The sequence below is a fragment of the Littorina saxatilis genome, linkage group LG13 (assembly GCF_037325665.1).
Source record: "Littorina saxatilis isolate snail1 linkage group LG13, US_GU_Lsax_2.0, whole genome shotgun sequence".
Classification (NCBI taxonomy): domain Eukaryota; kingdom Metazoa; phylum Mollusca; class Gastropoda; order Littorinimorpha; family Littorinidae; genus Littorina; species Littorina saxatilis.
The window spans coordinates 3,979,645-3,993,397 of record NC_090257.1 but is presented as its reverse complement, the minus strand read 5'-3'; the positions used below and the strand labels follow the sequence as shown (position 1 = coordinate 3,993,397).

At 41.5% G+C, this 13,753-nt stretch overlaps 1 protein-coding gene across 1 annotated transcript; it reads right to left on the bottom strand.

Annotated features, from left to right (window-relative positions):
* Positions 1-1,391: 1,391 nt before the first annotated feature.
* On the bottom strand, positions 1,392-12,441 carry LOC138946315 (uncharacterized). The gene is made up of 6 exons (XM_070317857.1): positions 12,301-12,441; positions 6,351-6,481; positions 5,079-5,216; positions 4,152-4,302; positions 3,570-3,689; positions 1,392-3,406 (listed from the first exon to the last, which is right to left on the bottom strand). Exons 2-6 carry the CDS (start codon positions 6,453-6,455, stop codon positions 3,108-3,110), a joined length of 813 nt encoding a protein of 270 aa, XP_070173958.1. The 5' UTR covers positions 6,456-6,481; positions 12,301-12,441; the 3' UTR covers positions 1,392-3,107.
* Between the last annotated feature and the right edge of the window lie 1,312 nt (positions 12,442-13,753).

Below are 13,753 nucleotides of genomic sequence, written 5' to 3'. Positions count from 1 at the left end.
TGTAAGAAATGTTAAGTCCTTTGTACTGGAAACTTGCATTCTCCCAGTAAGGTCATATATTGTACTAAGTTGCAAGCCCCTGGAGCAATTTTTGGATTAGTGCTTTTGTGAACAAGAAACAATTAACTAGTGGCTCTATCCCATCTCCCCCCACCCTTTCCCCGTCGCGATATAACCTTGAACGGTTGAAAACGACGTTAAACACCAAATAAAGAAAGAAAGAAAGAACAGCCCAGAAAGTCCAACAAATGGTGTAGCTTTGGCTAGTGATTCTGAAAATGTACTAGCCAGAGAGCAAATTTTACTAGCCAAACCAACAATTTGTTTCAGCAACTTTACTCGCATTTGGTGAGTAGATGAACATTTCTACTCGCCAGTTAGCCTACATGTTTTCTACTCGCCATGGCGAGTAAAATACTCGCCACTTTCAGGCCTGTATCATCATGACTATGTCGGCATACCAGCGCAAAAAGCAATAATTAAATTCAGCCAAGAAGCGGATATTCATTGGATGAAAGCGAGTTCTCTAAATCTGTTAGCGCTCCATGCAATCATTTTTCTCTCTCATTATTTGCTCCATAAATCTCCGAGTGCACTGATTTGTTCGAGTAATGTCGGTTATATATTGTTCATAATTACGAATACCTCTGTTGATTTACCTGTTTCGTGCAATAAAATTACACTTATAAAAAAAAGTGTGCCTGTATCATGCCGTCGGACAAATGAGCAAGAAGTGACAATTTCAAAAGAACTCACTTATATTTATTAAAAAATGTCGCTTAAGTAGAAATCAAATGTCCAAATTTACTTGTGAGAATTTCCAACGATGGGAAAACCGAAAAAGGAAAAATATTATCTAATAAGTCTGATAGGTATGACGTCACACGTGGACAAATCGACCATGTTGGCGGTAAAAATCACTCAAATTTCTCACAGTAAAAATGTTTTTAGTAGTTTTAAGTGTATCGCGATACATTTTTGTGAGTAAAGTGAACAGACTTAGCTCTGTTAAATCCAGGTCATTTTGTGTAATGAATAATAATTGTGGGGGTGCAAAGAGGTGTACCAGTTTAGCTGTTTTGGGCAAATCATTCATCAGACATTCTTCAAAGCGGCGTGAAAATAGGACTGCTAACTAGTACATGCAATCATGCTTTTGATACAAAATATCAAGAGAATCTAACGGTTGTGTGGTCATTTTTACAGCAAAATGTTGTGTGTCTACTCATGACAGCCATATTTTTCAGTGTTCAAAAGACAATAGGCAGCACCCTCAACGCGCTTAAAGCGCTATCAGAAATTGTCAATTTACATTGCTTGGGGACAGTTCTTATTGTACCCAAACTTAGGTCAACATCCGTTGAAATATGCAAAACTTTCATCACTTCGTCTCAAGTTGTAACTTTAATTTCCATGCACTGATACAGATAGTTCCTTTGTGCACTTCAGTGTATTCAATTGCAACGCACCACAACAGAGGAGTCACACCACACACATTCTTGCTAGTTATGATGACATTCATTGTCTCATTGATATTTGGGTAGTTGTTGTTGATCATATGGCGTTTTGGGAGTTTTATTAGAAATTCAGAGACTGAAAAAAATAGGAAAGAGCGCTGCGTGCGACCATTTCCGGACTTTTGATTTTGACCCCTGATCTTGTTCTAACGTCTCGCAGATCAACACTCCCTTTGAAGGCAAAATCAGGGAATATAGGTCTATGGCAAAATGAACAAGGATTTAGGTGATAAGCTTTCTTTTATAACTTCTGTTCATTAATATACACAGGCCTGAAAGTGGCGAGTATTTTACTCGCCATGGCTAGTAGAAACATGAAAATGGCGAGTAGATTTACATTTGGCGAGTAGAAATGTAAATCTACTCGCCAAATGCGAGTAAAGTTGCTGAAACAAATGGTTGGTTTGGCGAGTAAAAATACAATAATTTGCTCTCAGGCTAGTAAATTATGAAAAGTACTAGCCAAAGGCCAGTGCCCCATTTCGTGGACTTTCAGCGCTGATACATACATGGCAGCAAGAAAAGTACGCTGATACATATGGCAGCAAGAAAAGTACGCTGTGTACATATGGCAGCAAGAAAAGTACGCTGTGTACATATGGCAGCAAGAAAAGTACGCTGTGTACATATGGCAGCAAGAAAAGTACGCTGATACATATGGCAGCAAGAAAAGTACGCTGATACATAGGGCAGCAAGAAAAGTACGCTGATACATAGGGCAGCAAGAAAAGTACGCTGATACATAGGGCAGCAAGAAAAGGACGCTGATACATAGGGCAGCAAGAAAAGTACGCTGATACATATAGCAGCAAGAAAAGTACGCTGTGTTCATATGGCAGCAAGAAAAGTACGCTGTGTTCATATGGCAGCAAGAAAAGTACGCTGTGTAGATATGGCAGCAAGAAAAGTACGCTGTGTACATATGGCAGCAAGAAAAGTACGCTGATACATAGGGCAGCAAGAAAAGTACGCTGATACATATGGCAGCAAGAAAAGTGCGCTGTGTTCATATGGCAGCAAGAAAAGTACGCTGTGTAGATATGGCAGGAAGAAAAGTACGCTGTGTACATATGGCAGCAAGAAAAGTACGCTGATACATATGGCAGCAAGAAAAGTGCGCTGATACATAGGGCAGCAAGAAAAGTACGCTGATACATATGGCAGCAAGAAAAGTACGCTGATACATATGGCAGCAAGAAAAGTGCGCTGTGTACAATCTTTTGCTGAAGGGCATTCAAAACGGTTTGCACGATTGCTGTACCAGTGAGTTACTGCCCTTGAACAGTTTCCCAGAATTTCCCATCCTATTTTTAGTAACATCAACTGTAGATTTTCTACTGACTTGTGCTTTATCACACAGACTGACAGTAGACGTCTTTGGTGGAATTATAGAATCAAATCATCACAGTTTTCATCTCAAGCATGAGAAATGACACTGGTGCTGCATAAAACGACAAACACAACACTCCAAGTCAACATTATAAGCATTTTAAATACATATGTAACTCAGTGGTTTGATCCGAACATTGAAACACAGCTTAGAGGACTTGAACTGCTCTCGACGTTAGCTTCTTTCTATTCTCCTTTCCGTCATGCAGTGAGACGCAGAGCGTACAACTCCTCATAGTACTTGGTGTTCTCTCGCTCGCTCCTGCCGATCAAGTCACGTGTTTCCGCGTCATAGCTGACGTCATTTCCTGTGTCTTTAGCAGCCATCTTGGGTTTTGGGTAGAGCCCACTAGCTGTCCTGACGTTATCGAACCAGGAGGGTTCCCACACGCCGCAGAGGAAGGTTTCCTGGAAGTCGGGTTCTGAAAGTGGTTCCCAGTGGATCATAGACGGTTTGAATTCCAGACCGACCTCTCGGCAGTAGGCGCGGAGAATTCCCTCTGTGGAGAAAGAAGCAACGTGTTAGTATCACTACAGATGAAGAAGTGAAGAAGCCATTTTCTTCGGTAGGCAAGTTAAAGTAAAGCTCATCCTTGCCAAGAGAAGTGCGGGGAGGGGATTGCCCGGGGAGAAAAGTATGAAGCAAGCACGAAGAGGGTGTACCTGGGTTCTCCATGAGATCGTCGGCATCAATGACGACCAGTCTGTGTCCCAGCTGCTGTAGGACGTGAGCAATCTGCACCTGTTCCTGATAGCCGCTCTCCCTGGGATCGTAGTTCCAGCCTGCACACAAACACACAGACACACACACAGACACACACACACATAGACACACACACACATACACACACACACACACAGACACACACACACACACACACACACACACACACACACACACACACGCACATTTTAATTTCGTTTCGTGTGTGTGCGTGTTTCAAGGATATATTTCAAGGAAAGGCTAAACATTGAATCTTAACCCTTTGTTCATTTTTGTTAAATTGTGAGGCACCATTAAACTGATACTATCCATTCCATCAAACACAGACCTAAGCCCCCTGCATGTACAATTAGAAACTACAGCATGATCACCATCTAACCTGGAAGGTTTTCAAGAAGTTTGAATTTGAAGATGGTGGTGCTTCATGGGTTTCTGACAATGAAGGTATTTGTGAAGCCAATGCAACTAATTCACATGCCTCCTTCATGATTGAAAAACATAACAACTCGCCATCATCTCACCTGTACATTTTTTCAGAAGTTTCAGTTTGGAGATGATGGTGCTCCGTGGGTTTCTGATGATAAAGGTGTGCGTGAAGCCATCGGGGATCCACTCCGCTGTCAGTCTATCTGGAGCCAGATGGTAGGCCTGGTTCTTCACGAACACCAGTTCCTTGTCTGCGCATGGGGTATAATGTATCGTTTGAACATTGGCTTTTGATTGTTAGAACTATGTGACGTCAGAAGAACTATGTGACGTCAGAGGTGAACTAAAACTCATATTTAGGTGGCTGGTCGAGACTACAAAAGAGTGCTTGTTTGTGCGTGTTCAGTTGTAAAACAAATGACAACAGGAATTCTAACAAAAATGGAACAATACATACAAGTTATATATATTTGTAGTATTGACCAAAACATGATCTCCCCAATTTACACACATACTTTTAAAAAAAACACCAGCCTGGATGCTTTCCATGCGTAATGGGAATTTGTTGATGAATTAATTTTGCAGATTGACACCCTTGTCAGTTAAAACATTGATTCTTAAAAAATCATCTCTGTACATGAAATAGTCCAGGTGCTGCCTTTTGGTGTGTACCCGGAGGAAGGCTATACATGCCGTAGCCACCCCCCCCCCCCCCCCCCCCCCGCCCCCGACAACTGCCCCCCGCGGAAGGAGAGAAAGACAGACAGAGAGAGAGAGTGTGTGTGTGTGTGTGTGTGTGTGTGTTTGTGCGAGTGTGTATGTGTGTGTGTGTGTGTGTGTTTGTGTATGTGTGTGTATGTGTGTGTGTACATTAGGTTAATCAGTGTCCCTCCCGAACTATATTCGAACCCATGACCAAGTCCAGTGATCTACCAACTGAGATACGACCCCCCACCACCATCCCGTGACTAAAAGCTTGAGAAATAGTTTAGAGTAGTGTAGACTACAAGATTGCAAACTACTTTGCCTTCATAAGGTAGCTCCTGCTTTGTCTTGATGTTGCTGTAGCTTCTGGACGGGTCCGGCTGGAACTTCATGTCATGAGTGCTGACCCTCTCTGGCCCTAAGTGGTAACACTCCGCGTATGGTTCGTACATGACCTAATCATTGAAAAGATTCACGAGCATAATAATCGAGACGTTTATATTGCTATTCTGACATAATATTTTGTGTTGAAAACTTGTTTTTGTCAGCAACAACTACCAGAATGGTCCATGTTGCCTATTGCAGACGACGATTTAGTGCGAATATCCCTTTGCGCATGTATCCACGAAAATCACCGAACATTGAAAAACTCAGTCACGAACATGTATACGGAGAAGACACGAGTTCACCGGATGTTTGGCATTACGTCTATATGCCAGGTTTAATATGACGTCACGCATCGCGATCATGCTTGCTAACGTATTATTATATGACTGTATTGTTCAAAAGTCTGACTTCTCTTGTGGATACGGATTCGCGTGATGAAGACTGCGGTAAAGCTGTGGATGATAAGAGAACAAAGATTGTCTCAGAAGAAAGTCAACGACTAAATATTTCAGACCGGTAACTTCATTTCAACATTGCATACGATGGACGTTGCATACGGAAAGGAGAGTTTGCAGATTATGTGCTAAACATTGAAAAGACTGTCTGCTAGAATGCAGCTATTTGAATGTTGCAAGGTTTGTTGCCTGTTAAAGAACTGGATTTTACACGGAGTGTATTTCATGCACGGTAAGAAAAAGAAAATCGCATCGTCTGTATCGACCAGTCACAGAAGCAAACCTGGCCAGCTATGCGTGTGCTTCATTATTTTCATACACGTCGAAGAAACCGTAAACATGCGTCTTTGTTATTGTGAATATGAAAGCATATTCGCAAACTTCCTGCGGAATATGGCCCGATGATCTAAATAGGGCTGTCTATCCAATCACAACCCCCGAATCCCCCCACCCGTCTATCAGATTAGCAAGTATACACACAAACACCACGCATACGAACACGCATACATACACGTACACATACACACGCGCACACACATACACGCCCCCTCCACGCACGTATCAAATGTACTCGTGAGCCTGTGTTCTCGTGTGTGGTGTGTGCGTGCGTGCGTGTGTGCGCACACATACACACACCGTCACACACACACTGATACACACACCCGCGAGACTCCTGAAACACTTTGCCGCAATATATTAAAGGTGCCCACACAGTCATGAAGGATCTATAATTGGTCAATCTACTACCTTTGTGGTCAGTCCAGAATTCAGCATGACACGACACATGGCTCCGGACAAGCTACGTGGTACTGCCCACAGCATGATGCGCTTCTGTCCAGAGATTGACGTCATCTTGTTGAAAGTTTGTTTTTAGTGTCCTGGAATCAGGTTGATTTTTCAGAAGTTTAAGTTCATGTGTACCAGGGGAACATTATTTAAAGGCAGAGTAAGCCTCCCGTAAACCATCACAGATACGGTCAGGCTTTTACACACAGTACAAACACCCTTTCATTTAAAGGCATATGTACGCGCTCCCGTGTTTACAAAGTGTAGTTTGCCCATAATCGATGTCAAACGCACCATAAGACCATATAATGACGATATGTCACCATGCGCGGACCACAATACATGCATTACAGCTTGTTCTAGCCTCTGAAAAAGTGAGGATGTCAACAAAGCCGCGGTGTTAGCTCCCTTGCATCAACGTTACATGTGTTGCCAAATCTATAAATAGGACGATCCAGATCAAAATGAAAATTAACATATCTCAACATTGAAGGGGTCCTAGACCACAATATTTTGCAGGGAACTTAATTTAGCATGTCTCCAGCTGTTGGTAAAGCAATTAGCGTGTATAGTCATCGAGTACATATGCCTTTAAACACTCACCAATTGAGAACATCCTAGGTGCCCTCCGTAAAGAGCGAACAATTTTCAAAGAATTTATTTTTGCGTGGTTTATCTTACCCCTGAGCCATCGTGAACCCGTGTGATCCAGTTTTCCTTTTTCACAATGCAGTCGTCAGTTAGTCATGAATGCGACTCGATTTGAGCTTATCTACAATAGCACGTTTTTTATGCACGAAACAACGGCTGTGGTTCACAAGAACTCTAGCGATGGCTTTTGACTGTTGAGATGAACGGCGATTTGCACTGATAAACCGTCTGCTACGACCCTTGCGTGACCCTGCTTCCGGGCTTTTCTTTTTTTTAAACTTTCACAACTTCGAATTGTTCTGATCTTGTCTTGATGAAAAACGAATTCTTTTATGATTAAAGAATGTTTGTGTAACAAGCTGTCAATTTATTATTTAGATTTTAAAAGTTAGGTCTAGCGCAAAAACGAGGCGCCGTTGTTGTTAACGAACAAGTCTACGAAAATAAATTCTTTGAAAATGTCTCACGCTCGACAGAAAGCAGCCAGGATGTTCCCGTTCGGTGAGCGTTCAAATGGAAGTATGCTTGTACTGTATTTAGACGCTCGGGGAGCTCTGTGATGGTTTACGGGAGGCTTACTGTGCCTTTAAAGCTCAAAGTGAAACTAAAGAAACTAACCAGAAATAAAGAAGAAATAAGACTGAAATGTTGTTTCCTGGTAAAATTAAGAAGTGAAATTATTTATGGACGAAAAGCATGTCAGTTTCTTGCACGTGAGGAAAATTGGTGGTAAAATTTAATAGATTTCACCCCCAAAATCGAATTCTTCGAAAACGTGTACTGAGTGGTTACGTCCCTTGAGTAAGAAGGAAAACATTTTAGGATGAATCAAATTTCTAAGTTAAATAAAACAAATTGGTTGCACAAATTTGGCCCCATGAATGTAAGGTACACAAGGTCGCTCATCAGTACTATCGAAGGGTGTTTTTTGTGTGTTCAGTTTATACTAGATCAGTTTAGAGTTTATACTAGATCTTTGCATCTTTGAATGAATCGAAAAGCACGAGTGGTAAGTCTCGTGCGTTTCGATTCATTCAAAGATGCAAAGATTTTCGTTGTTGATACAAAGGGACTTGACGCTCACTTTCTGCACGCTGAGAACGCCACTTCCTGCAGTGACGCTGAGAACGTTCAAAAATACCATCAAAATATTAATTCTGCCCTGAAGCGTTTTAGTTGGTCCATGATGGGTCCAACCATTTCGTTTTCCTAATTTATGTCAAGCCTCTGATGCCAAGAAATTGAGTGAAGCCGACCCGTTTTGAATTTCCAATATGACTAAGGAGTTACGCCCCTTATCCGTTCGTTCTGTGGTCGGGAAGAATTTGCCACTGGAGGAATACTCTCCAAGCCAAAGCAATTGAATTTGCCACAGGGCCACTGGAGAAAAACTCTCCAAGCCAAAATGTCAAAGCTGGCCGAGTCAATCCGAGACTAACCGAGAGGACCACGGCTGTTCCATGCAAGCGAAGGCCAGCGGTAAAAATAGCCAGCGGGGCGATATCACTTTGTGTGCACGTCGCTGGGCATATCGGCGCAGTTCAACGTTGCCAGAGACCAAAGAAGCGCTTTACTCAGGTCGCAGCGCGCGGCGGCTCACTGGAGGAATGTTTGAAAACTATCTGTGCTCGACTGCGAGCAGATCACAGGCACATTACACCCAATAAAGTTTGGAGCGCGAATGCAAATTCTTGTAGGCATACACAGACGCAACATAGCATATACAGACAATAACACCCACAACACTTCAACAGCCGCATATGAAAGGAATAAAAAGAAATCCGCAAATCGCGCACAATACACCAGTTAGAAAAACAAGGAGTACCAAAGCGGCGTGCAGAAACAAAACTGACTCGGAGAGAAGAAACATTTATCACACGATGTGGATAGCAAACATTAAAATAAAACAGATAAGTCAAGCAAAAAATAAACACAAATATCGAAAACACAATAAACAAAGGTGAAGCAAACAAAAAGAGATGCTTGCCGACAGTCAGTGTGTGTGTGCGTGGTTTGTGCGTTAGCGGGTACGTGTGTGTGTCTGTGTGTGTGTGAGTGTGCGTGCGCGTGCATGCGTGCGTAGGCTACGTTCTTGCGTGCGTGCGTTCGAATGAGAAAGAAGAGAGAGAGAGGATTGAAGAATGAGGTCACGCTATCTGTCACATGAATACATATACACACACTGATCGAGGCTACCTCGGACACGAACATTTGCCAACAACTGTGGTACGTTGGACATGCTTTTGAAATGGAATATTTTTTCGACATGATTTCTGGACATACGAATCCCGCTGTGTTGCGAATGATGAAGGTTTTGAGTTGACTGACCTTGAGGAGGGATTGCATCAGGCGTTTATCGTCTCAAATTATATCCTTGCTACTTTTCAGGAGTCAACTATTGCCATTCATGGTAACTTGGATAGTCAATGTTTTTATTTGTTTGATTCCCATCAAAAAACCAGAAATGGTAACCATTCTTCAAATGGTGCTGCAGTTTTGATGTCATTTAATTCCTTTGCAGAATTGATTGATTTTCTCAAAAGCCATTATCAATGTGTTTATCAATTAACACCTGTTCATTTCTGTCCAACTGCAATGCAAACTCAATGTGGAGGAAACAAGGATTCATTACAAACAAGTCATCCCTGTACATCAACAGATTTATGTACCTCAATACATACTGCTAGTATGAGTGACAGGAATCTAAAAGAAAAAACAACCAAACGCAAATGTACCACTACTTCTACGACAGAAAACAGAAATGTAACACTATCTGTGACAATGACGGTCCTACGACTCGTTTGAATGTAAAACAGAAATGTAACACTATCTGTGACAATGACAGTATAGATCGAACCCACAACTACGAAAATTTGTGTCAGACTTTTTTGAACAGGAAAATATGCCTCTGTTCAACAGTAACCAAAACATGGAAGATGTTTCTGAAACTTTACAGAAATGTAACACTATCTGTGACAATGTTGCTTTTGAATTGAACCCACATCAGCTTAAATCTGTGTCTGACTGTTTTGTTGAACAGGAGAGAATGTTCCTGTTCAACAGTAGCCAAAACACTGAATCTGACGTTTTTGAATCTTTTCTGTCATCTAACCCAATTGCTCATGACTTCATCGATCTTGAACATGCCTACTTTTCAAAGAAAGACAGACGAAAGCGAAATCTGCATGTTAGCCATCTGCCTGAAATGGTCAATGCACTTTTGTAAAATTGTCACAGCTGTTATGCACTTTTGTGAAATGGTCAGTGCTGTTGTGCACTTATGCAAAACTTGGTGCTGTGCTGTTACCATTTGAACAAAATGCATTTTGTTCAAATGTTTAGTGCAACTTGCCACTATGTAATCGCTGTATGCGCTTTGTGGTAATAATGCACTGTTGTGAAAAGTTTGCGCAAAATGTTGGCACTATGCATCATTGTTGGTTGGAGCACCCTCTTGTAGATGCACCATGCTGAAAAATGTACTTATGTGAAATGTTTCGTGTAAATTATTGTCACAATAATGTTTTGTGCGCCCCCATGTATGTGTTCTGTGCTAATAATGCACGGTTGTGAAATGTCCGTACAAATTTTGTGGCACTATGTAATTGTTAGTGCATCCTCCTGCGGATGCTTCGTGCTAAAAATGCACTTCCATTAAAATATTGTACGCTCATGTCAACTGGTACTATATTTTCAATTGTTTCTCTGTCAATTTCAGATGTTTGTTTCCAATTACTTCAGTATCTCCCTGTTGCAATTCCAGGTGATTCATTATTCATGTGCCAATTTGAGGTGTTTAATTCTGATTCCTGTAATTACAGTGTAAAATGAAAACTATTGTTTTCAAACATTCCTATGACACCTGGTAATGGTTCTGTGTTTTTTTTTAATTTGTATTTTGTTTTTCTGCGATAAATATTTGAAATGGATCTGAGACTGACTTACTACTTTTAGCACTCTTTTTCACCACATTCCCACGTACAGATATTGCAATATCAACTCATCCTTTCTACCTGTTTCAAACAAGCTCTATTTTTTAATTAAAAAGTGTTTTTTTCTTGTGGCTGTTTGATCAATTCATAGCAAGCATTGACTGAAATAAACAATTTATATATCCAGCACAACATGCAATTCATTAACTTTTGACCCTAACCTTTAACACTTCCCAAAATAAATCTTTGGTGGACATTGCATCGACGCTGTTCATTTTGAATGAACATTTTTCTTGTCAAAGCCTTGTGTAGGGAACGTCATGGCTTTGAGTTGAAAGTGTGGCTTCGCGGGATCAGCAGCGCTTGACTGATGTTGTCTTTTCAACAGGCGCATGCTACAGACCGGGGACTGCGCTGTGGCAGGATCGGCCAGCGCATCGCGCAGAACGTCTTTGGAGGCCTGGGCCTGGTAGGGGCTCGGACAAAACTCGATTTCTATTGTCAGTTAGTTCGCCTTCGTTTACTTTTTCTTCACTACTTCAGTGCAATTATCCTCACTGGTTGGTACGCCTAAGGTCCCTAGACGGTGAAAGATAATGTGGATAGTGTTAGCTATCCTACCACCCAGTGCTACCTAGCCTACCACCCAGTGCTACCTAGCGCAGCAACTCACTTTATCCATCCGTTTCGACGGCCAGGCAAAAGGAGCAAACACGGGACAGACAGAATAGGAAAGACGAAGAAAGACTGTTCGACGCAATACTCTTATTTACAAGCGCCTGTACCTCCTTGTGTCATTAAACCATAGATATCTTTGACACACATCTATGGTTAAACCCGTCATCACGCCAGAAGAGCATGAACAACACAAGTGTCCCAATCGTACAAAACAATTCATGTCCAACATAGGCATATAAGACCCCATCCCCAAATTCAGTCAGACAAGTGAAAGCAGTGAGACGCTATGACTGACAATTGTTAACACACACAAAATGACTTATTTGCTGGTGCTCAAACCCACCACACCACATACAGGTGAATACTGAACAACACAAGTGAAACACTGAAAGCAGTGACGCGCTATACTGACAACAATTGGCGACATAACTCACAACTACGAACGTTGTTTGTGAGTTTTTCCAGCTTCCACGACGCAAATGTCAACCTGGTACATGTATAACAACTCAGGGTTTCAAGTTCGTCTGCTACACGATTGCTCAGCAGAGTGAACAGAGAAACACAGCGGCACAAGCTGGTGAACGCGCCAAACCAAAAAACGCGAACACAAAAATATCAACACAATCTCAAATATCAACAAAGTACAGTACCTGGTAGTGGCCGTCGGTCGGAACGTCCAGGTTTCAACACCCAACACCAACTCACACCAAAACCGCAACGAGAGAAAAGACGCGTGACATGCAGTAGCTTTCCCTGACCGGTGTAACACGAGAAAACTACTCCCACGAGATTTTTACTCCGGAGTAAAAATTTCGTACGAAAATGTTACTCCCTTTACAAAAAAACATAACACGAGAAAATTACTTCCAACGACAGGTGTGTTCCGAGTCAACATTTCGGTCGAAAATGTTACTCCCCTGACGAATAAATAACAAATACATTATTCCACCCTAACACGAGCAATTTACTTCCCACGCCAGGTGTACGCAACTTTTACTCCCCTTACCTGTCCCCTGTATAGTCTTGGTGGTGGAATGGGTGGAGGGAGGGTTGCGCGACATTTGTTTGCTCGAGATCACATAATTATTGGCATTATCCCTTCGCCCGCATCCCATTTTCGCGTACGAGATTTTTACTGGAAGTAAAAATTATGGGAGTAAAAATTTCGTGGATGGAGTAATTTTTTCGTACCTTGGGGAATCTTTTCTCGTACGAAAGGTGTACTCGGAGTAAGAATTTCGTACGAAAGTTTTACTCCGGAGTAAAATTTTCGTGGAGTCAAAATTTCGTGTTACACCGGCCGGCAGACTAGACGGATGTCTCAGCGGGTGCTCCACAGTTGAGGTGTATGGCAATCTGTTTGTAAAGTTGTTTGTGTCGATCGCTAAATAATGCATTTTTTACCGTCCTACGGCAAAAAAATGCATCGTAAAACGTCTCAAAACCGCTAAAGGCAAGCTCCGTATGGCTCCGTCACTATAAGAGAAATTTGCATCAAACCTTTTCACAATTTCGTTAAATATCGGCTCTCTAAACATTTTAAACAACATATACATCTGATTTTACCTGTTAAATGCAAGAATATTGACGGAATATATTATTAATGAATTTGCGATTCAAAATACTTGTTCATCGATTACATTCCAATTAGTTAAATCTGGCGGCTGGCTTTACTTCGATTGACGAGTGGATTTCTCTTCAAGTTCAACCTATAGAGTTTAGAAGGTAGTAGAACATAACTAATTTCAATTCTTCTTGTTTCCATAATTTGTTGTTGACAAAAACAATCACAGCTGTTTGTTCAGGCCATCTTAAACAGCGCGTAAGGAAAAGGCACTGACTATCGGCACAAGTACTTGTGCGGACAGCTGAGACGAGCGCACCATTGTTGAGGCCGTAGCTAATCATTGTATAATGCCCATGCACTATGTTTAAAAAACATGATACAACTCAGTGTACGAGTCAGACTAATTCAAATATGAATCAGGTTGATTTTTCAGAAGTTTAAGTTCTTGTGTACCAGGGAAACATTATTTAAAGCTCAAAGTGAAACTAAAGAAACTAACCAGAAACAAAGAAGAAATAAATGATATAGTCAAATTG

Coding starts and splice junctions, on each gene's coding strand:
- LOC138946315 (XM_070317857.1), bottom strand. CDS start 6,455: ATGACGTCAATCTCTGGACAGAAGCGCATCATGCTGTGGGCAGTACCA. Junction 5,217..6,350: donor ATTCTGGACTGACCACAAAG/GTAGTAGATTGA, acceptor TTCAATGATTAG/GTCATGTACGAACCATACGC. Junction 3,407..3,569: donor CGATCTCATGGAGAACCCAG/GTACACCCTCTT, acceptor CTTTCTCCACAG/AGGGAATTCTCCGCGCCTAC.